We start from the raw sequence: 22,650 nt of genomic DNA on the forward strand, positions 1-22,650 counted from the left end.
TCATAAGAACAAGGATGGAGCCCTGTGGATTATGGGAGCAAGGACGAGAGGGCCCTAACCCGCGAGGAGGGGGCGGTGCTCAAGAAACTTCAGCAGGAGAAGAGATAAGGGGCTAACAAGTTCAGGGACACAATAGGTGCTCACTAAATGCCTGCTAAATGAATGCCTGAGGGGTCAGTTAATTATAAAGCTTCCCTGGGGCAGGGGCAGCGCTGCCTTCATCTCTGTGACCCAGGGCCTGGCACTGGGCTGCACACAGTAGGTGCTCCGTAGACATTCGTTGAACGCGTGGCAGAGCTGTTCCAGGGCAAGGCCTGTGTGTTTCCTGTTCCTGTATGTCCTGGTCCGCAGCCCAGGGCCTCCATGGAGTAAGAGCCCAAGAATGGTCAATCGTTTGAATGAAGGTCAGCCACGCCCTCCCTCCTCTTTAGGCCTGAACTCCACCTCCAGCTCTTCCCAGGCTGTGCCCACTGCCACCCCATGTCACTTTTAGAATGTGTCACTTACCATCCAAATCACTCCCTCTAGGGAACTAGGGGCAGTAAAGGGTAGTGGTTAAGAGTATAGAATTGACCACTGAGGACTTATTTGTAACTCTCACTCTGCTACGTCTTGGCTGTGTGACCCTGTGTAAGTTTCTTTTTCTCTCTGAGCCTCGATTATCCTTACCTGCAAAATGGGCAGGTGTAATAGCCACTCCTTCATCGGTTCGCTGTGAGATAGCTCTGGGGGAGCATTCAGCACAGCGGTGGTGTGTAACAGGGACTCAGTAACTATTAGTGACCACCCAATGCTCCCTCTGTTTCATGATGAAAACTTTGCCACCTTGGAAACTTCACACGTAATGTTCCCTCTCCTTGGAACACCTCCCCCTGAGTTTCTCAGAGCCATTTGCATCTGCTCTTTCAGGGCTCACTCTAAATGTCACCTGTTTGACTGTGAGCTGCACATTATCATATCTCCAGCCCTTAGCACAGGGCCAGGCACATAGGAGACACCCAATAAATATTTGCTGAAGGAAAGAAGGAGGGGGAAGAGAGGGAGGGAGGGAGAAGGAGGGAGGGACGGAGGAAGGAAGGAAGAGAGACAGGTGTGGCTTTCCCAACTCCATCATCAGCTTCCGAAGGAGAAATATCACCTTCTTCCTGTTTGCCTAAGGTACCGCCTGGTGCGATGTACACAGCAAGCACTTAATCCATGCTTCCAGGAAGATCTGAATCTCTGTCCAGTTCAGCACATCTTTCCAGGGCACCATGGCCCAACGGGAAGGACTGGGTCAATGGCAGCACACCCCACACAGAGGCTGGGCTTCTGAATCTAGGGGTTCAGCCTCCATTGTTCCAGCTTGGTTGATCTCACCTGATGCAGCCCTCCTGCGCTTGGCTGTGTTTCTGCCGCCCCATCCCTACAAGCCCCTTCTGAGCTGATCAAGTTCAGAGGTTTTCAACATTCCCTGCCTCCCATGTCCCAGCGGCCTCTCAGGGCCCTGTGCCACCAGCAGGTCCCAGCTGCAGGCCTAGGGTTTCCCTCTTGTGACCGTATTAGGAAGCGACTTCACTTTTTCCCTAACGCTTTATATGGTCAGCCGTGGAGTCCTGAGCTCCCAAGGCCTCCGGCAGAAATGAGGAACAGTGGGGGAAGGTGGAAGAGAAGCAGGCTTCACAGAGGCCCAGGCGGAACCTCAGACTTGCCCTCACTTCTTGTGTGACCTGAGCCTCATCCTCCTCATCTATAAAACAGTGGACAGGTTGCAGTGCAGTGTCATGGCTTTCTGAACATTCTAGAGACAGACCTGGCCCACCAAGAATGTGATCCGCTACAGCCTTGATGTTAACGGCAAAAAAAAAAAAAAAAAGAAACAACCTAAATATCCACCAATGGGAGACCAGTTCAATGATTATGGCACACTGCCCTTAAAAAGAATACATATATATATATATATACACACAAATATACATATAGGGACTTCCCTGGTGATCCAGTGGTTAGGACTCCATGCTTCTACTGCAGGGAGCTCGGGTTTGATCCCTGGTTGGGGAACTAAGATCTGGCAAGCTGGGCAGTGCAGCCAATACACACATACACACACACACATATATATATATATACATTTTGGGCTTCCCAGGTGGCTCAGTGGTAAAGAATCTGCCTGCCAGTGCAGGAGACATAAGAGATATGGGTTCGATCCTCCTGGCTCAGGAAGACTCCCAGGAGGAGGAAATGGCAACCCACTCCAGTACTCTTGCCAGGAAAACCCCATGGACAGAGGAGCTTGTCAGGCTACTGTCCATGGGATCACAAAGAGTCGTACACGACTGAAAACATACATACGCATATATATATATGTGTGTATTGGCCTCTATATGTATAAAATATTAGGGCTTCCCAGATGGCGCTGCTGGTAAAGAACCTGTCTGCCAATGCAGGAGACATAGGAGACGTGGGTATAAAATATTACTGGAAGACTTAATGAGGAACTGGTGTCCATGGTTTCTGTAAGGAGGGGAACCAGAAGATGATGAAATGGGGATGAAAGGAAAAGTTCTAAAATACCCTTATATACTATCCAATATTTTATTTAATATTTGCATGTGTTATCTATTCAAAAAGTGTTTTTTAAGTCTGAGTGACTAGATAGCTATGAACAGACACAAGAAAAAGCCACAAATAAATAAGAAAATTCCCATTTTCACCTCCCCCAGCCACTGGCAACACCATTCTATTCTGATTCTGAGTCTGACTGTTTTAGATTGTCCTGTAAATGGAATCCTGCATGATTTGCCCGTCTCTGGCTATTTTCACTCAGCATAATGTCCTCCAGGTTCAACCACGCTGTTGCAAATGGCAGGATTTCCTTCCGCTTTAAAGCAGAGTTATTATATTGTATGGTGTATTTACCACCTTTCCTTCATCCATTCTGGGCTTCCCTGGTGGCTCAGACGGTAAAGTATTTGCCTGCAATGCCGGAGACTGGGGTTCAATTTCTGGGTCAGAAAAGATCCTCTGGAGAAGGGAATGACTACTCACTGCAATATTCTTGCCTGGAGAATTCCATGGATAGAGGAGCCTCGTGGGCTACAGTCCACAAGGTTGCAAAGAGTTGGACACGACTGAGCGACTAACCCACTTCATCCATTCATCACATTCATTCCTGTAGAATCCATGTTACATATCTGCAGCTCAGATGTACCTTATCTTCCTCCTCTCAATTATCAAGCAGCCTCAGGCCAAGGGCCGGGCCTTGTAACTCTCAGCACCCCACAGAGAGGGAAGGGGGGAACAGCAACACTTAACAGCCCTGATCCTGTCCCTTCTCAGGTAAGTCACATCATCTCTCTGCCTTGGTCACCTCGTGTGCTGGGTGGGAAGTGAGCTTCAACCTCACTGGAGAGAGCTGGGAACGTCTTGGGACAGCAGCCAGTACAGGCAAGGCCCACATCACTGAGCTCCCTCTGCCTGAAACCCTTGTCCCATCTCCCAGCCCAACACCAGGGACGGAGCCATGAAAAATCCCAGGCAGAGAGAACCCAGCCCGTGACAACATCCAGAAGAGCAAGGGAGTGCCGTACCGGGAATCGGAGCCACATGGGGGCCCCACACGTGTCGTCAATGATCTGGGGCAGCTCAGGCAGGAACCTGCATCTCTAGATATGGAGGATGGACATGTGGACGTAGCGGGGGAAGGGGAGGTCGGAGGAAGGGACAGAGTAGAACTAGCATGTGTGAAATAGACAGCTAGTGGGAAGCTGTATGGCACAGGGACCCCAGGGAGCTCAGGGCTCTGTAATGACCTAAAGGGTGTGGGATGGGGGTGGTGGGATGGAGGCTCAAGAGGGAGGGGATATATGTATACACAGAGCTGATTCACGCTGTTGTGTAGCAGAAACTAACACAACATTGTAAAGCAATTATCCTCCAATTTAAAAAAAAAAGAACCTGCATCTCTAAGGCTTCTACCTCTTCTAGACCCAAGGGGATGAGACATCTGCCAGGACTCAGCAAAAAGTGCCTTGTTTGAGATGAGCCTTGCAGGATGGAAGGGAACATTCTCTTCGTTACCAGGGGCAAAGTCAGGCACAGTCAGCTGCCTGAGCTTCACCTGCCATACACCTGTAACAAGGGCCACGCCTTCCGCCATCATGCGCTGGGTGAATAACTTGGGGTGCTCCCCCACCCCGTCCTCTTTCATCTCCTCTGTCATGGACAACAGTTTCTAGTTAAGTGATTAAGTTGACCAGAAAAGAATGAGACAGGAGTAGACGCGTGGTCATAAGACTGAAAGGCTTTTCATCTAATCTGTCCGGAGAAGCACAGCAGGAATTTGAAGATTTGATTCATTTTTTTTTAATCTGCTGTCAGAAGACAGTCTGGGTCTTGGGACCTTCATAAGCCCCTCATTTTTCCTGGTTTCTATTTTGGGCCCAAACATCTGTGTCAGAGGACAGCAGGCGAGATTCCTATTCAAGCCCGTCCTTGACCTCCCTGGATGAAGATGACTTATCTTGGACAGGAGGCCCACAGGAGCCCAGTTCCTCTAGAGCTCCCTGCAGGCTGGTGTCCTTAGGAAAAGCCACTCTGTACCAACAGCCCCAGGCTGAGAATGCTTCCAGACAAGCAGTGGTGTGGACAAAAGAGAGTTTCCCTGCTTAGTTAGGGAGCATCTTAGACTGTCCTCGGAGGGTCTTTAGTACTCTGAGCCACAGCTTGCTCATCTATAGGATGGGATGAGCATACTTCATTCAGTGGATGTTGTGTTAACTAAATGAGATCAAGAGAAGGTATGTATAGAATTATGAGTTCTATACTGGGAGCTTCCCAGTTCCCCCTTGGCCCTTAAAAACAAACCCATTGTAACTCTCTCTGAACTATCTATGTGGTTTAGTTGCTAAGTCATGTCCTACTCTTTGCAACTCCATAGACTGTAGCCCCCCAGGCCCCTTTGTCCATGAGATTTTCCAGGCAAGAATACTGGAGTGGGTTTTCCTTTCCTTCTCCAGGAGATCTTCCCGACCCAGGAATTGAACCCGGGTCTTCTGCATTGCAGGCAGATTCTTTACCGACTGAGTGAAGAATAATTAATTATGGTACATCCATGGGATAGATCACAAAGCCCATAAAGGGGCAGTTGGGGTCATGAGTGAGCAGTAGGGATGTTCATCACTAACTTGTACATGGAAAGAGAACAGGTCCCAGCCTGTGTGCACAGACTTTTCAATACATTATTGTTTAGCTGCCAAGTCGTGTCCAACTCTTTTGCGACCCCATGGACTGTAACCTGCCAGGCTCCTCTCTCCATGGGATTTCCCAGGCAAGAACACTGGAGTGGGTTGCCGGTTTCCTCCTCCAGGGGATCTTCCTGACCGAGGGGTTGAGCCCGCATCTCCTGCATAGGCAGGCAGATTCTTTACCACTGAGCCAGCAGGGAAGTTCCTTTTCAATACATAAACATGCACTATTCTCACAAAGAAACATAAACATCTTATCAGCTGTTATCTCTGGGGGAGGACTGACTCGTGTTTGCTGGGCTTTTCTGAATTTTCCAGATCTTCTGGAATGAATGTGCCTCATTTTCCTAATTAGGAAAAAAAATCTGCAAGACATTTTTAGAGATGACAACGGGGGTTTGTAATTTTCATGTGGCAAAACATGAAGGGCAAGACCAGCAGTGCCTCAAGACAGAGGTGACTGTTTCTGTAAGTTTGCAAAGAATCCAAGAACATCTCTCTGGCAATGACAAAAATGAGCATAACCAATAAAAACAATACCTAACATGCTGAGTGCCTCCAACGTGCCAGGAAGCATGCATGTGCTTTCTTTTCAGAGTAACCCACTCCATGTATGCACATGTGCTCCCTCACTCAGTAGTGTCCAACTCTTTGCAACCCCATGGACTGCAGCCTGCCAGGCTCCTTGGTTCGTGGAATTTTCCAGGCAAGAATATTAGGGTGGATTGCCATTTCCTACTCCAAACCCACTCTATGAGGCAGGTACTATTCTTGTATTCATTTTACAAGGAAGGAAACAAAATGTCAGAGAAATTAAATAACTTGCCCAAAGGACAGATGTACCCTTTCTGAGAGGCAAGACAAAAGGCTGGAGTGGGATGCCTTCTGTCCACCAGTCTGGCTTGATGGGGCTACCATGTCCTTCTATATCCTAGGGAGCTGGTCCAGCCCACAAAGAATCTGTACCCCTGAGTTACACATCATCCAGTCCAGACTGTCCAACAGAGCTTTCTGCAAGGATGGGAATGTTCTCCACCTGTGCTGTCCAATATGGCAGCCACTAGCCACGGGTGTCAGGTGGGCACTTAACATGTAGCCAGCACAATGAAAGAAGTGAACTTTTAAATATTGATGTTTAATTAGTTTACATCAGGCCTTCTCAGGTGGCTCAGATGGTAAAGAATCTGCCTGCAATGCAAGAGACCCAGGTTCGATCCCTGGGTCTGGAAGATCCCCTGGAGAAGGGAATGGCTAGGCTCTCCAGTATTCTTGCCTGGAGAATTCCATGGACAGAAGAGCCTAGTGAGCAACAAGTCCATGGCGTTGCAGAGTCAGACATGACTGAGAGACTACCACTTTCACTTTTCACTTACTTTACATCTAAATTTAGTTAGCCACATGTGGCCGGGGGCTGCCATATTGGACACTGCAGCTCTAGTTCACTCTGACCTGCATGGTCAACCCAGAGGAATCCAGGTCCAATTTAGTCATTCCCATTTGTGACAGGGCAGGCCTCCACCAAACCTCGCCAGGATCCTCATGTCTCCTACTTGGCTGTGGGATGGATCAGCCTTCTCAAGGAGGTTAAGAGTTCTCCTTTATTTCCAAGACGGTGGAAGAGCAGGGAACTACTTCACTGAAATCTGTTGAGCATGGACCACGCAACCAGGTGACCACATGGGATCTGTGGATCTCATTTACGTGGGGGGAGGGTGATCTCATTTTGCAGATGGGAAAACTGAGGCTTCAATAGGTGAAATAACCTGTTCAACATCACAGAACTAGATAGGGCAGGGTAAATGGGAACCCAGGTCTGAACGATTCCACTCCACCATGCAACCTCCCTCAGTGAAAATTTCAGCCTCCCAACCTGCACCCCAAAGACATCTGCAAGCCTCTCCACTCCCTCAGGGGTGCAGGAGACCAGCAAGAAGTGACCGGTTTCCCCAAGATACTCACGTATATGAGTCCGGAGAAGTACCTCTCCCGCAGGTTATGCAGCACAGAGGCTTCGTTGAGACACGTCAGCTCCGCCATGTCCTCCACCTTGGAGAACTTGGGCGGGTTCATCTTCTGGATGTCATCTTTGCCAACTGTGACCTTCTTGCCATTCTCCACCAGCTCCACAATCACCTCATCCCCTTTCTCCTCCTTGATGCTGGCTGCCTCGAAACCCTGCTTCTCCGAAGGGACCCAGACCAGCTTCTTGGCAGCCCAGTCAGCCTGGGCCACTGGGTTGTTGATGAAGTTTTTGTCCACAAAAAGGAACTTCTCATCATCACTGAGCTGGTCCTTCTGCGCCATGGTGCCTGGTTGGTCCCCTGGGGAATAAGGCAACTGGGTCAGAATGAGGCCAGAACCAGACTGGCCTAAAGACAGATAAAACCTTCACCTCACCATGTCTGGTGATGCAATCTGCAGAAATATCTCACAAAGCACAAAGGTGTTCACAGCAAGAAGGTTTATGTTGTCAAAAAATGGAAACGACCCAAAGGCTCTTCAGAAAAGGATCTGCACTACTACATATTGTCCATCAACATGGCATGAATATGTAAACCATGATATTCTCATACAATGAAATGCTATCCAGGGGTTAAGGTGCGAGAAGTATGTCTAGATGTGTTGACATAGGAACAAATTCGAGTCTTATAGTTTACTGTAAAAATAAAAGGGGGTGGTCCTCAAATGTTTAAACATAAGTTTATCACATTATCTAACAACCCCATTCTAAGGTATATACCCAAAAGAAATGAAAACATACGTCCACACAAAAACTCAGGTGAGTGCTCATAGAAGCATTTCTCCTAATAGTTAAAAAATAGAAGAAAAACCCAAATGTCCATCAACAGATGAATGGATAAATAAAATGTGGCCTATACATTTAATGGAATATTACTCAGCCATGAAAAGGAGTGGAGTACTGAAATACACTGAGTGTTAATGAATCTTGAAAACATCATGCTAAGTGAAAGTATCTAGTCACAGAGGACCACACATTATATGATTCCACTTATATAAGAACGTCCAGAATAGGCAAATCCACAGAGATAAAAAGTAGATTAGTGGCTGCCAACAGCTCGGAGAGAATAAAAGGGTGACAGTAGAGGGATCAAACTGCAAACGTCCATTGAATCATAGAAAAAGCAAGAGAATTCCAGAAAAATGTCTACCTCTGCTTTATTGATTATGCCAAAGCCTTTGACTGTGTGGATCACAACAAACTGTGGAAAATTCTTTAAGAGATGAGAATACCAGACGACCTTACTTGCCTCCTGAGAAATCTGTATGCAGGTCAAGAAGCAACAGTTAGAACTAGACATAGAATAACATACTAGTTCCAAATTGGGAAAGGAGTACATCAAGGCTGTATATTGTCACCCTGCTTATTTAACTTATATGCAGAGTACATCATGCAAAATGTCAGGCTGGATGAAGCATAAGCTGGAAACAAGATTGCTGGGAGAAATATCAATAACCTCAAATACGCAGATGACACCACCCTTATGGCAGAAAGTGAAGAGAAACTCAAAAGCCTCTTGATGAAAGTGAAAGAGGAGAGTGAAAAAGTTGGCTTAAAGCTCAACATTCAAAAAACTAAGATCGTGGTATCTGGTCCCATCACTTCATGGCAAATAGATGGGGAAACAATGGAAACAGTGAGAGACTATTTTTTTGTGCTCCAAAATCACTGCAGATAGTGACTGCAGCCATGAAATTAAGACGCTTACTCCTTGGAAGATAAGCTATTGACTAACCTAGACAGCATATTAAAAAGCAGAGCCATTGCCAACAAAGGTCCATCTAATCAAAGCTATGGTTTTTCCAGTAGTCATATATGGATGAGAGAGTTGGACTATAAAGAAAGCTGAGCCCTGAAGAATTGATCCTTTTGAAGTGTGGTCTTGGAGAAGACTCTTAAGAATCCCTTGGACTGCAAGGAGATCCAGCCAGTCCATCCTAAAGGAAATCAGTCCTGAATATTCATTGGAAGGACTGAAGCTGAATCTGAAACTCCAATACTTTGGCCACCTGATGTGAAGAACTGACTCACTGGAAAAGACAATGATGCTGGGAAAGATTGAAGGCAGGAGGAGAAGGGGATGACAGAGAATGAGATGGTTGGATGGCATCACTGACTTGATGGACATGAGTTTGAGCAAGCTCTGGGAGTTGGTGAAGGACAGCGAAGCCTGGCGTGCTGCAGTCCATCGGGTTGCAAAGAGTTGGACGTGACTGATCGACTGAACTGAACTGAACTGAAGTAGAGGGGAGTGGGGTTTCTTTTTAGGGTAATAAAAATGTTCTAGAATGTACTGCAGTGTTGGATACACAATTCTATGAATATGCTGAAAGCCATTCAATTGCACAATTTAAATGGGTTAATTGCATGGTATTTAAACTGGATCTGAATAGAACTGCTTAAAAATGAAATATAGGGAATATTGTAAAGCACTAGTAAAATAACCCATTTTTATTTTAAAATATTTAAAATTCATATAGGCAAAATAACTGGAGAAATATGTACTTATCGAGTACAGTTTTGAAGGGATTTTTACTTTTCAAGAGTTTTTTCTTAATTTTTTGTAGTAAAATATACATAAGATTTACTATCTCACACATTTTCATTTCAGTGACATTAAGTGCATCCATATTGTCATGCAATTATCACCACCATCCAATACCAGAACTATTTTCCGCTTGTAAAACTGAGACTCCACACCCATTAAACACTAATTCCTCATTACCTCCTCCCTCCAGTCGCTGGCAAGCACTATTCTACTTTATGTTTCTATGAATTTCATTACTCTCAGGACCTCATGTCAGTGAAATAATCAGTATTTATCCTTTTGTCACCAGCTTATTTCACTTAGTATAATGTCTTCAAAGTTCATCCATGTTGGAGCATGAATCAGAATTTCACTCCTTTTTTAAGGCTTAATAATATTTCATTGTATGGACATATGACATTTTGTTTATCCATTCATCTGTTGATGGACACTTGAGTTGCTACCACATTTTCTCTATTGTGAATAAGGCTACTTTGAACATGGGTACACTTTCTATTATGCACTTTTGCCATGAAAGAAAGTGAAAGTGAAAGTTGCTTAGTCATGTCCGACTCTTTGCGACCACATGGAATTCTCCAGGCCGGAATACTGGAGTGGGTAGCTATTCCCTTCTCCAAGGGATCTTCCCAACCCAGGGATTGAACCCAGGTCTCCTGCATCGCACGTGGATTCTTTACCAGCTGAGCTACATGGGAAGCCAATATAGTTTTATAACTTATTAAATTTATGATTAACAAAAATAGATACTTTACAAAAGCCTTCAAATAACCAATTCACATAAGAAAAAGATGTCCAGCCTCAGGAGTAAATGGTGAACTACAAGGTGAAGCAATGAGATATTGCTTTTCACTCACCACTCGGCTAAGATGAAAACCACTGATAATGCCTGTGTTGTCAGAGGAGTAGGGGCTGGGGCTCTGCATACATTGCCCTTATGGATGGAAAAGTCCTAAAAATTCACACACATCCCTTGACCAGCAATTCCATTTCTAGCAATTTAGCTTACGGAAACAGACAAGTGTTAACAGATGTATAAAAATGTGCACTGCAGTGCAATTTGGCACAGCAAAACCTACAAGCAATCCAAATAGTTTTCAGGAAGTGCCTTGTTAAATTACAGAGCATTCGGGCAACAGAATGCTATAAGCCCACAATTCAAGATGTAGACTTTTATATACGCCGCACAAAGCTTTGCCCTTTCAACCCCCCAACCCCCGTGCTGTTGGTGGGAATATAAATTCATGCAGCCACTGTGGAAAATAGTATGGAGGTTCCTCAGAAAACTAAAAATAGAATTACCAGCAATCATTACCAGAATGATCCAGCAATCCCATTCCTGGGAATATGTCTGGACAAAACTACAATTCATACAGATACATGCATCCCTATGTTCATAGCAGCACAGGTCACAACAGCTAAAATACGGAAACAACCTAAATGTTCATCAACAGATGAACGGATAGAGAAGATGTAGTGCGTATATACAGTGGAATACTACTGGGCCATGAAAAAGGATGAGACATTGCCATCTGCAGCAACATGGATGCAACTAGAGATTATCATACTAAGTGAGATAAGTCAGAAAGAGAAAGACAAATACCATATGATATCACTTACATGTGGAATCTAAAATATAGCACAGAGGAACCTATCTATAAAATAGAAATAGACTTATAGACAAAGAGAATAGACTTGCGGTTGCCAAGGGGGCGTGGGGAGGAAGAGGGATGGACTGGGAGGTTGGGATTGGTAGATGCAAATTATTACACTCAGAATGGATAAACAACAAGGTCTTAATGTGTAGCACAGGGAACTATATTCAATATCCTATGATGAAACATAATGGAACAGAAGACAAAAAAAAAAGAATGTTAAAAAAAATAATGAAAGTGATAATTCAGAGACTTCATGCTGTTTACAGATTTGCCCATAAGTCTTGAACATTAAAAGACTCTAAATTAATTAAAATGCAAATTATAGACTTGTAAAATAAAAAAATAAGGATTTTTTCCTTTCATCTTAACCTATTTGTCATTTACATGCTTTAAAGTTCTCTCATTGTAAATGTACAATTCAGTGATTTTTAGTAAATTTACAGAGTTGTGCATCTATCATGATGCTAAATTCTGGAGCATTCCCATCATCCCTAAAAGGGTTTCCTCACGCTAGTCTGCAGTCAGTCCCTGTTCCTACTCCCAACTCCCTGGCAGTTACTAATCTACTATCTGTCGCTATAGATTTGCCTTTTCTGGACATTGCTATAAATGGAATTGTACAATAGGTGACTTTCGACCATGCAAAGACAATATGACAAAAACCAATATGAATAAATGGAATACTCAGCAATAAAAAGGAACAAATTATACAATAAAATAGAGAAATTGCAAAAGCAAGCTTAATGAAAGAAGTAGAACCCAAATTCTACACACTCTATTATTCCACCAATATGGAGATCTGGAAAAGGCAAAACTGTGACGACAGAAAACAGATCAGAGGTTGTTACAGGCTGGGGAGGGAACTGACTTGCCAAGAGGCACAAAGGAACTTCTGGGGCAATGAAAACATCTATATCCTGATTATGGTGATGACTGCATGACTATATACATTGTCAAAATTCACTGAGCTGTACACTTAAAAATCAGTGAATTTTTTAAAAATTTAGAGAACTACTATATGTAGTTTATACCTCAATAAAGCTGAATAAAATAGTTAAAGAAGAATGTCTTATCATTTTATATATCCATGTATACATTTTTTAAAGTCTAGAAAACTACACACAAAAATGTTCAACTGGGGTTCTATTTGGTCAAATATGGGACAGTCTGAACATCAGTAAGGTAAATACAAGAGTTGAAAGATGAGTATGTTTAAATCCATAAGTTCATCATGGTTAAAAAAAAAACAAATCACAGATCATTCTTGTAAGCTGCTGGGGAATCAACCCATTGTTTTGAAAACTGGTAAAGAAAGAGGGGGAAACTAAAACATTGATTCTGCTTCTCTACAAATTCTTCCTCAAGGTCACTAAACAATTGACAAGAAGTCTGTCTTTATCTAAAACATCAAGTCATTAAATGTCAGATTCTCCATTCTATTGTCTAGATATGACTAGGTGACGAGCTGCTGAGGCAGCAGACTCTTCTCAGACCTTCCAGTGGCCCATCCCAGGCCCTCTGACCACACCTGCAGCTGTCCTGCCCTCTGAACACTGGCTTGGGCTCAGCTACTCCAAGCCGACCCACCCCTCCTCCCCCACCCCCTGGTGGCTCCAAAGAACTAAGGTGCAGGCTGAGTGAGGATGTATAATCACAAGGACATACTGCGTGGTTGATGCCCCTCCTTCAGCAGAAAACAATTCATAGCTCCTTTGAGCTATGAATCCCCTCTGGAGGCACATAACCTCTGATCAGTTTTGTTTTTGCAGCGGTAAGGTTACTAAGTAGGGGTAGGTGGTGTTGGCCCGATCCATCCATTGTAAAGTTCTCCATCCATTCAGGCTTCCCAGGTGGCTCTGGTAGTAAAGAACCCACCTGTCAATACAGGAGACGCAAGAGATAATTTGCACGCTTGGACTCCAAATCCCACGGAGGTGAACTAACTTCCACATCCCACCAATGGGCCCCTGTCCAAGGCAAAAATCAGAGGGGCAGGTACTCCTGCTTTCCTCTTCTGGGGTGAAAATAACAGTAATAAAAACCGGGAGCTAATTTGTTCAGAAAGGTTAGTTATTTCTCCTGGGCAACCTGATCTAGTAGCTCATTAAAAAATAAAATAAGAAATGAGTGAATCATTCCCTAAATCTGAAAAAATCACTCCAGTTATCCCAAAAAGTGAACTAAAAAATTGTAGAAAATGTACACTGTTCCAGGTTTAACAATCAAATTTCCTGCACTATAAATTCTTTTGGGAGGCGGTGACTCCGGGCGTGTGGGATCCAGATTCCCCAAATAGGGATTGAACCCAAGCCCCCCTGCAGTGGAAACATGGAGTCTTCATCACTGGACCCCCAGGAAAGTCGCTCTTAATTTTTAAATTGCTGTTGAATTTCTCCTGGGACATAGTAAGTCCAACAGCATCCTCCCTTCACCCCCCTTTCACTGCTTAAAAAAAAATACTACCATCTACTTAGAAGAATTCCTGCTATATAAATGTAGAAGAAATGATGAAACTAGAACGTAGCAATTCTGGAACTCTGAATAAAATAATGGGTCTTGCCAATGACTATAAAAGTTGCTAAAACATCAGACCAGTGGTTCTCAAACTTCCTTGTGCATCAGCTTCATCTGGGAGGTTGTAGAATCACAGATACCTGGGCCCACCCCAGAGCTTCTGAGCCAGTAGGTCTGGGGTGAACCCAGGGATCTGCATCTCTAACAGGCTCCCCGGTGATGCTGAGGATACTGGTCCACAGTCTCAGACCCACCCCACTATATCAGACAACAAGCAAATGTGCTATGTGCTCAGTTGTGACGGACTCTTTGCAATCCCATGAACTGTAGCCTGTCAGGCTCTTCTGTCCATGGGGTTTTCCAGACAAGACTACCAGAGTGGGTTGACATTTCCTCCTCCAAGGGATCTTCCTGACAAAGGGATCAAACCTGCGTCTCTTGTGTCTCCTGCAATGACAGGTGGGTTCTTTACCACCAGCACCACCTGGGAAGCTTGAATAGCAGATGGAGAACTTTACAATGGATGGATCGGGCCGACACCACTTACACCTACTCAGCAATCTTAACGCTGCAAAAATGAAGCCGATCAGAGGTTATGTGCCTCCAGAGGGGATGCCTGGGGAAGTGGCACCACCACCAGTGAAATATTCTTACAGAAAAAAGGGGGTGAGGTGGGGACAGACACTGACGAAGCCTCTGGATCTAACATCTATTTAAGGGAAATGCAGGCCACAGGGAACATGCCAACCAAGGTCACGGGCGTGTGACAAAGTCCACAAGGTAAGCGTAGGATGAATGACTCAGTTTCTTTACCAGGTAAACCGTTTTAAAAGGGGGGAATCTATAGATTAGAAGAGGCTTTGGGGGCACTTCCCTGGGTGGTCCATTCTCCCAACGCAGGGGGCCTGGGTTCGATACCTGGTCAGGGAACCAGATCCCATATGCTGCAACTAACACCCAGAGAAGCCGAATAAATCAATAGATGTCTATTGAACAAAGATGCATAATATTTTTTAAAAAACTCTGTTTCTCAAAATGGTACCCAATTAAGTAAACTACAACTCCACATCATGATAAGAACAAATCACACAAACACTTGTGTGAAGAAAAGGCAGACACAAGAAGGACATACTATGTGATTCTGTTTACAGGAAGAACTCAGAGATGCTTTGGGCTCAGTTCCAGACCATTGCAATAAAGTAACTATCACAACAAAGCAAGTTACAGGGATACTTTGGTTTCCCAGTGTATAAAAAGGTCGCATTTACACTATGCTATTGTCCATTAAGTGTGCAATAGCATTATGTCTAATGTCTAATTATGTCTAATGTCTACCTTAATGAAAAATACATGATTGTTAAAAAATTCTTACTTTCATCTGAGATTTAAGTGAGTCACAGTAGCAACGACAAAGATCACTGATCACAGATCACATAACAAACACTACAATGAAATCACCTTAAATATACAAGAATTACCAAAATGTGTCACAGAGACATGAAGTAAGCAAATGGTATTGGAAAAATGGCACCAACAACTTGCTGAACATAGGTTTGCCATAAGCCTTTAATTTGTAGGGGGAAAAAAAAATCCCACAGTATCTGTGAAGCACAATAAAATGAGGTGTGCCTGTATATGAGATTCGAAACCAGGCAAATCTAATCTATGGTGCTAGACATCAGATGTAACGGGAAGGGTAGGACGTGATGGAGGTTCGTGGAGCTGATAACTTTGTTTCTTAATCTGAGTACCAGTTACATGGGTGGAAATTCATCGAGCTGCATACCTATAAAGATGGGTACTGTTCTGATATAAAATACACTTCAATGAAAATTTTTTCTTCTTACCTTTAATTATGGTAAAATCCATCTAATAAAATTTACCATCTTTACCACTTAATTGTGCAGTTGAGTAGTATAAGTACAATTAAGAGAAGTTTTTGAATGGTAGCCGATTATACCCAAGAAGACCGGGAGATGTGTTTTATTTGTTTTGAGAAGCATGACAACTAAAGGGGCTCTTCCTAATTTCTATGTTGGTGAGTTGCCTTAAAAATCAGAAAAAATAAAAATAAAAAAAGAAAGAAAAGCAAAAACACAGCAGAAAAACAAAAGGACACAGGAATTTCCACTGCCAGGAGCCCTGTCTAATCTAGGACTCAAAATTACAAATAGATCAAGTGCAAAGATTCGGTCTTCATCCAAAAAAAGGAGAGAGAGGCTGGGCTGCTTCCCATGTCGTTGAGGTCTCTGACAGCCATAATGTGTGAAATCCGCTTTGGTCAGAAGAAAGAAAAGGAAAGAGGAGCTTGGCTTCACTCTAGAACGGCGTTTCCCGGAGTGTGTTCCTTGGAACTCGAATCCCTCGAAATATTAATACTTGGGGTGGGGGTGGTGCAGGATTCAGGGAAGTTGAGACACTATCCATTTGAGAAGTGCTACCCATTGAGTTTGAGTAAACTCCGGGAGTTGGTGATGGACAGGGAGGCCTGGTGTGCTGTGATTCATGGGGTCGCGAAGAGTCGGACACGACTGAGCGACTGAACTGAACTGAACCCGTTTCCCTCCATCATCTAGAGGGAGAGCTTGCATCAGGACATCCAAGGTCTTGACATCTGAAAGCTATTTCAGTCCTTTGACCACACGTCTTTGAAAACATGAACATTACAGACCCCAAACACCAATTAAATCCCACGGATTTGCCCTTGAGAAAATGTGGTGAGTCTAGCAATTAATATTACTAATATTAGTAATCATAGCTGCTGCTCTTTTTTTTTTTTTTGGCCACATCATGTGACATGGGGGACCTTAGTTCCCTGAGCAGGGATTGAACTGTGCCCCCTGCCCTGGGAACAGAGTCTTAACCACTGGGGAAGCTCCACAGCTGCTCTAATTGACTGTCAGCTATTATCTCGTTTAAACCCCTCAAAAATGCTACGCAAGGCACCATTATGCTGAGGCACAGAGAAGTTCAGTAATTTGACCATCATGGCACAGCTAGATATGGTAGAATCTGAATTAAAAATATGTTTCCCAAGTAATCTTTCCTGTTTTGTCTACCCTCTTTGAAATAGAGAAAGAACTTGAGGACTGAAAGAAAAACAGGCACACACATGGGACACACCCTGGATCTGTCTTTGGCAACTTGAAGGCTGCAGGTAACTTGGATTTATTGCTATAAGGACTTGCCTCAGCGTGCAGCCAGAACCTTGAGCCTTCAAAATTTGCGGTAGTGGACAAGCAGGCAAAAAGTGTCAGGTCAGGCATTAGGTGAGGACAGGGGGAAACGAAAAGCAGCGTGCCAGACTGCAGCAGTGGCCAGAGGGCACACTGCAGTGATAGGATTCGCCATAAACTAAATGCAGGGAAACTGCGGTCTGCGACTCCCTGCCGAGGTCCTTAATTCAGAGCAGGATCTCTCCAAAGGGCGGCACTATTGACTTTTGGGGATGGATAATTCTTTGCCGGTGGGATGGACGGTGGGCGGAAGTGTGGGGGAGGGCTGGGCAGGCGGAGCCTGCAGGGAGGGGGCCTGCCCTGTTCCTTGTGAGGCTGTTAGCAGCATCTCTGGTCTCGACCCAAACGATGCTGGTAACACACCCTCCCCGCTGAGACGTGACAACCGAAAATGTCTGCAGGGATCGCTAGATGGCCCTTAGGGGGAGGATTGTCCCAACCAACCTGGAATGCCAGCTACAGACGGTCACACATGTGGAGGGTGAGGACAGGAGAGCAGACAAGAGAAGCCCAGACAGCCAGACCTCAAGGAGACGCCCACCCTCCTGGTTTCTTCCTCTCAAGCTCTCCTCCCCTACCATCCCCTCCACCTCCCATTCCGTACTGTCCAATGTCCTGCATCAGCTCTGAGAGCTGAGAGGACACGTTCAGGCTCATTACCCAGGAGACTGATGGATACTACGTCCAGTTCGTGATCAAAGGCTGCTATCCAGCCTTTTGATGAAAGCAAAGGACTCTTCACTGTTGGCGTCAGCAACATCTGACACAGCCAAATGTGTCAGCTCTGTGCACATCCTGGCTTCCTCAACAACACCCAGCTTCCTTCTTTGAGCTCTTCATTAGCCTCTGTAAGACCACAGGTTTACGCATCCCAGTTCTGTGCTGAACTCACTGGGTGGCTCTGGGCAAGTCACTCTCTCTCTCTGGGCCTTGTGTTTTTCACTTGGGGAAAGAAATAGGAAGGGCTCTAACATTTTGTGGTATCTGTGATTCCAGATCAAAAAGGTTGGAGTTGGACCAACTGAGAATGTTTAGCTATTTCAGCTTGTTTTAGCACCGGTTTTATCTTCCCCAGAGGAACTCAGGGGTAAAAGATCTTGCCCCTTCTGCTTCTGTATTATTGAAAAATGAATGAAATTCCCCAGAGTAAACAGTAACAGGATTTGCACGTCATCAGCCCTAGTTAACAGCTACCCTCAGTATTTTACTGCCAAGATTTTGGACCAGAGACACCAACGCAAATGTGGCCGGGGTCAGGTGAGCCATGCAGAGTGACCCAGTCTGGAGGTGGCTGGACAGAGCCCTCTGGTCTGTCCAGAGGAGACATGGCAGCTTCCCAGCTCCTGCTGGGGTCTCTGAGTGAGGATGTGGGCCCTGCACTGCCAGATATCCCACAGACTTGGAAGTCTGCATTTAGGTATGAAATGAAAGTGAAGTCGCTTAGTTGGGTCCGACTCTTTTGCAACCCCATGGACTGTAGCCTGCCAGGTTCCTCTGTCCCTGGGTTTCTCCAGGTAAGAATACTGGAATAGGTAGCCATTCCCTTCTCCAGGGGATCTTCCCGACTCAGGGATCAAACGCAGGCCTCCTGCATTGCAGGTGGATCTTTTACTGTCTGAGCCATCATATCCATCCCTAAAGGAAACCAGTGCATGTTTCAAATGCCATGCAGGCAAAATGAAAACTTTTGGGCCTGATCTAGAACACAGACCACCAGCTGACAAGACCTCTGCAGAGAAGAAACTAGGTCAAGACCTGGTCCAGGTGAGGGAGGAGTCAGTGTGCAGAGGGAAGCAGGGGGAGGGGCTGGGCCCCCAGATGCCCCAGATCTCCAGGCAACTGTCACCATGGGCAACCGGGACTCTTAACCTGTCATTAATAACAGGCACTATTATCACTGTGCTATGTGTGCTAAGTTGCTCAGCTGTGTCTGACTCTTTGCAGACCTATGGAAAATAGCCACCAGGCTCCTCTGTCCATGGGATTCTCCAGGCAAGAATACTGGAGTGGGTTGCCATGCCCTCTTCCAGGGATTCTTCCCAACCCAGGGATCAAACCGGCATCTCTTACATCTCCTGCATTGGCAGGTGGGTTCTTTACCACTAGCGCCACCTGGGAAGCCTCTATTCCCCTTCCTATTCATGGGACATCGAGCTAGGCTATTTATTTTATATATACCATCTTGCTGTGTTTTTTAAGTGTTCGATGAGGTAGGCATTATTGATTATTCCTATAAGGCTATGGAGGTCCCAGAAAGTAAAGGCTTTTGCTTGTAAAATTTGGAGCCAAGATTTGAACCCAGATCTGACACCTGATCCAAGCAGAAAGTCTCATCCTTGCTTGGCTTCCTTGCATGGACTTGTCCTTGTGTGGCTTCGCCACAGCTGCACCCCTTTCTGACATCTGCCTACCTCATTTGAACACTGTTTTTAAAGTACCTCCAGAAGGAAGTTCTTACAATTATCAAAGCTAATTAATTTTTCCTCCCTACCAAGAGAACTTGGTCAGCAAGAGGTCTGGTGGCTCCCACGGAGGATGCTTAGAGGATAGAGAGAAATGGTCATTTCTGGTCCTAAAAGCCCCATTGTGTCTTGTTTCTTGCAACTCTGGCTTAGCACAGCTTAAAATACATGTAGTCTCCTATGTGTCCTTTAGAAATTTAAATCGACAGTGTCTTTAGAGGACTGTTTAGCAATATCTATCCATTTTAAATGTGCGTGCTCTCTAACTTAGCCAATTGCATTGCTGGGAATTTATCCTGCAGATAAACTCATATAATTAGATATAGATACACAAAGACGTCCCTGAAGCCCTGTTTATATGTGGAGTGAAGCTGGTAAATTTCAATAAGAGGTTGTTGTATAAGAGGCTATTTTGTTATTCAGTCACTAAGTCATGTCCAACTTTTTGCAACCCCATATACTGTAGCATGCCAGGTTTCCCAGTCCTTCACTATCTCCTGGAGTTTGCTCAAATTCATGTCCCTTGAGTCAGTCATGCTATCTAACCATCTCATCCTCTTTTGCCCCTTCTCCTTTTACTTTCAATCTTTCCCCACATCAAAGTCTTTTCCTGACTCCTTGATTAGATGCTATACTTCCATATAATAGAATATTACTCAGGTGAGTTAAAAACACAATATGCTGATATAGAAAGTTAAAAATATGCAATAAAGTGAAAAACCAGCTAATTTACAAAGCCAACAATATTTGTGTAAAAAAGGAAGATTTGACGTAGAAAAGTTTTGGAAAGATGCTCAAGAATACATTAACAATGGTTATATCTAAAGATGGGGAAGAGTGGAGAGGCGGGGAAGGACAAAGAAGGTCAGGAATTCTACCTGGAGAGGCATTCTACCTGGAGACCAGGGAAGGGTTATAACCACCCCCAGTGGTCTCAGACTCTGAGGGATACAGAACCCTTCTGAGATTCTGTATCATTTGCTGCCTGCTTCACCAGCGGAGGGGAAGTTCAAGCCTGTACGGGTGAACAAAAGGCAAGCCTATGGCCCTTTCTTAGGGACTTTGATGAGGACCATTCCTCTTTCACCTCCGAATCACTGATGTGGCTCAGAGACACCTGACTTCCTCTGTAGGGACAGCAGGCAATGCTAGCTTCTTCCTTTATCATCTGACCCCTCACAAAATTTCCTTCAAAGTCAACTATCCTCCAACAAAGCAAAACAAAAAGTTCCTTCAAATTCCTACGTAGCCTTTTGCAGACTCAGGCTTTCTCCCACAGTGTGGCCATGGTTAAATGCGTTTAATGGTCAGAGTGAAGGGAAGAGACCCCAGGGGTCAAAGGAGTCACCTTGGAAGTCAGACAGGCTCCTCCCACTCACACGTGAGCTCTTCAAGGACACCACAGAGATCCTACACAAATCACAAAATACCTGGGCCAATATACCTGGTCATGTTCCTGACACAGGTGAGGAAATGTATCTATATTAGTGCAGAAGATTCTAATTACCACCTTTACCCAAATAGGAACTGAGTTTATGAAAAGAGATGGCAAGACAAGAAATTTAAGGGCAAGTTTCTCTTTTATGGAAAGACTACACCATAGGTTTCCTGGTTCTGCCAAAATTCTGCAACATTCTGGGCAACATTGAGCAAAATCTTTAAGGTCTCTGATCACATATAAATAACCATCCATGGAAGTTCACCAGGGGCCACGCACTATGCTAAATCTTTCGTATGCAAGATCCTCTTGAATCCTCCCAGCAGCGCAATTCCATACACACTGAAGTCTTGAAAGAGCTAGTTTTGTAAAATCTTGTCTTCCTCATTGGCTAGTCAAGCTATCTTGAGCAAGTTATTCAGTCTCCACATTTGTGAAACAGGACCAATAATAATAGCATCCACTCCAAAGAGTTGTTGTGAAGACTTAGTGACAAGATGCCTGTAACGGATTCGGCATGGTGTCCCAGCAAAAGCACTCAACAGATGTTAGATAGTCTCATTAGCCCCATTTTACAGATGGGAAAACTGAGGTTTGGGAAGGACAACATGGATGATTTCTACATTTGCTTGTGATGTTCTTGGATTCTGGTGAATTTAACATTGGATGTGGTTTGCCAGAAAAATCTAATGTGTATCTGAGTTTAGAGTTACATGGTTGTGCCTACAGCATAAAATTCACCTGTTTGGATTCAATATGCTGAGGAAAGGAGAAGACCACTTTCCCACCCAAAAAATAAAACTTCAAAACAAAAGAGAGCAGGAGAAGTTAATCCCCCTTTTCTCCCAAATGTCTTCCTTTCCAGACTCCCCAACTTGTTCCCAAATGGGAAGGACAAGGGCAGAGAAATCCCCAGACGCAGGACCAACAAAGCTGCAATACAGGGCTAATTTGCAAGGGGGCTGGGGATGGCCTCGTGGAAAACGCTACCATAAATGGGCATGTTTGCCTCAATCTCAGACCTCGCACAGAAAAGTAACGATAACAAATCCATAACAAATACCTTGTACGGAATAACATGTCTATTTCAGACATGATAATAAAACACACAGTGTTTACCAGCCCTAGAAGCTTCTCGAGGAAGGCCCAGCTAGTTCACCTTTTGGACTTTGGGGATGGCAGCCCATCTAATCTAGTCAACTAGATGATCATACCACCAGGGGACAAACAGTGCATTTTATTTTAAATTTGCAAAAGGTCAGTTTATAGTTTCTTCAAAGAGATGATAAACACTTGCCTTACTGGTCGCATCTGGTCCCATCAGAAACCTGATTCCAACAAAGTTTTTGTTCATGGTAAAGAAAAAAGTTGGTGGGGTCAGGGGTATAGAATTGGCAGGAATGGGATCCACCACTTGTAAGCTGTGTGACATTGGGCAAATTACTTAAACTCTCTGAGCCTCAGTTATCTTGTATACTAAACTGGCATCAGAATGCCTCCCTTAAAATGTTGCAATGACTAAATGAGGTCAATGAAGTCAAACACTGCTACA

At 44.5% G+C, this 22,650-nt stretch overlaps 1 protein-coding gene across 5 annotated transcripts in view; it reads right to left on the reverse strand.

Moving 5' to 3' along the window:
• Nucleotides 1–22,650, reverse strand: part of MYH11 (myosin heavy chain 11) — a 125,449-nt gene that overhangs the window by 100,506 nt on the left and 2,293 nt on the right. For all 5 annotated transcript variants that reach the window (XM_043914392.1, XM_043914393.1, XM_043914391.1 and 2 more), the window contains exon 2: nucleotides 7,185–7,546. In XM_043914392.1, the coding sequence (XP_043770327.1) occupies nucleotides 7,185–7,529 (345 nt within the window). In that variant the 5' untranslated portion in view covers nucleotides 7,530–7,546. The remainder of the gene's footprint in view (nucleotides 1–7,184; nucleotides 7,547–22,650) is intronic.

The sequence above is a fragment of the Cervus elaphus genome, chromosome 10 (genome assembly GCF_910594005.1).
Source record: "Cervus elaphus chromosome 10, mCerEla1.1, whole genome shotgun sequence".
Taxonomy (NCBI): domain Eukaryota; kingdom Metazoa; phylum Chordata; class Mammalia; order Artiodactyla; family Cervidae; genus Cervus; species Cervus elaphus.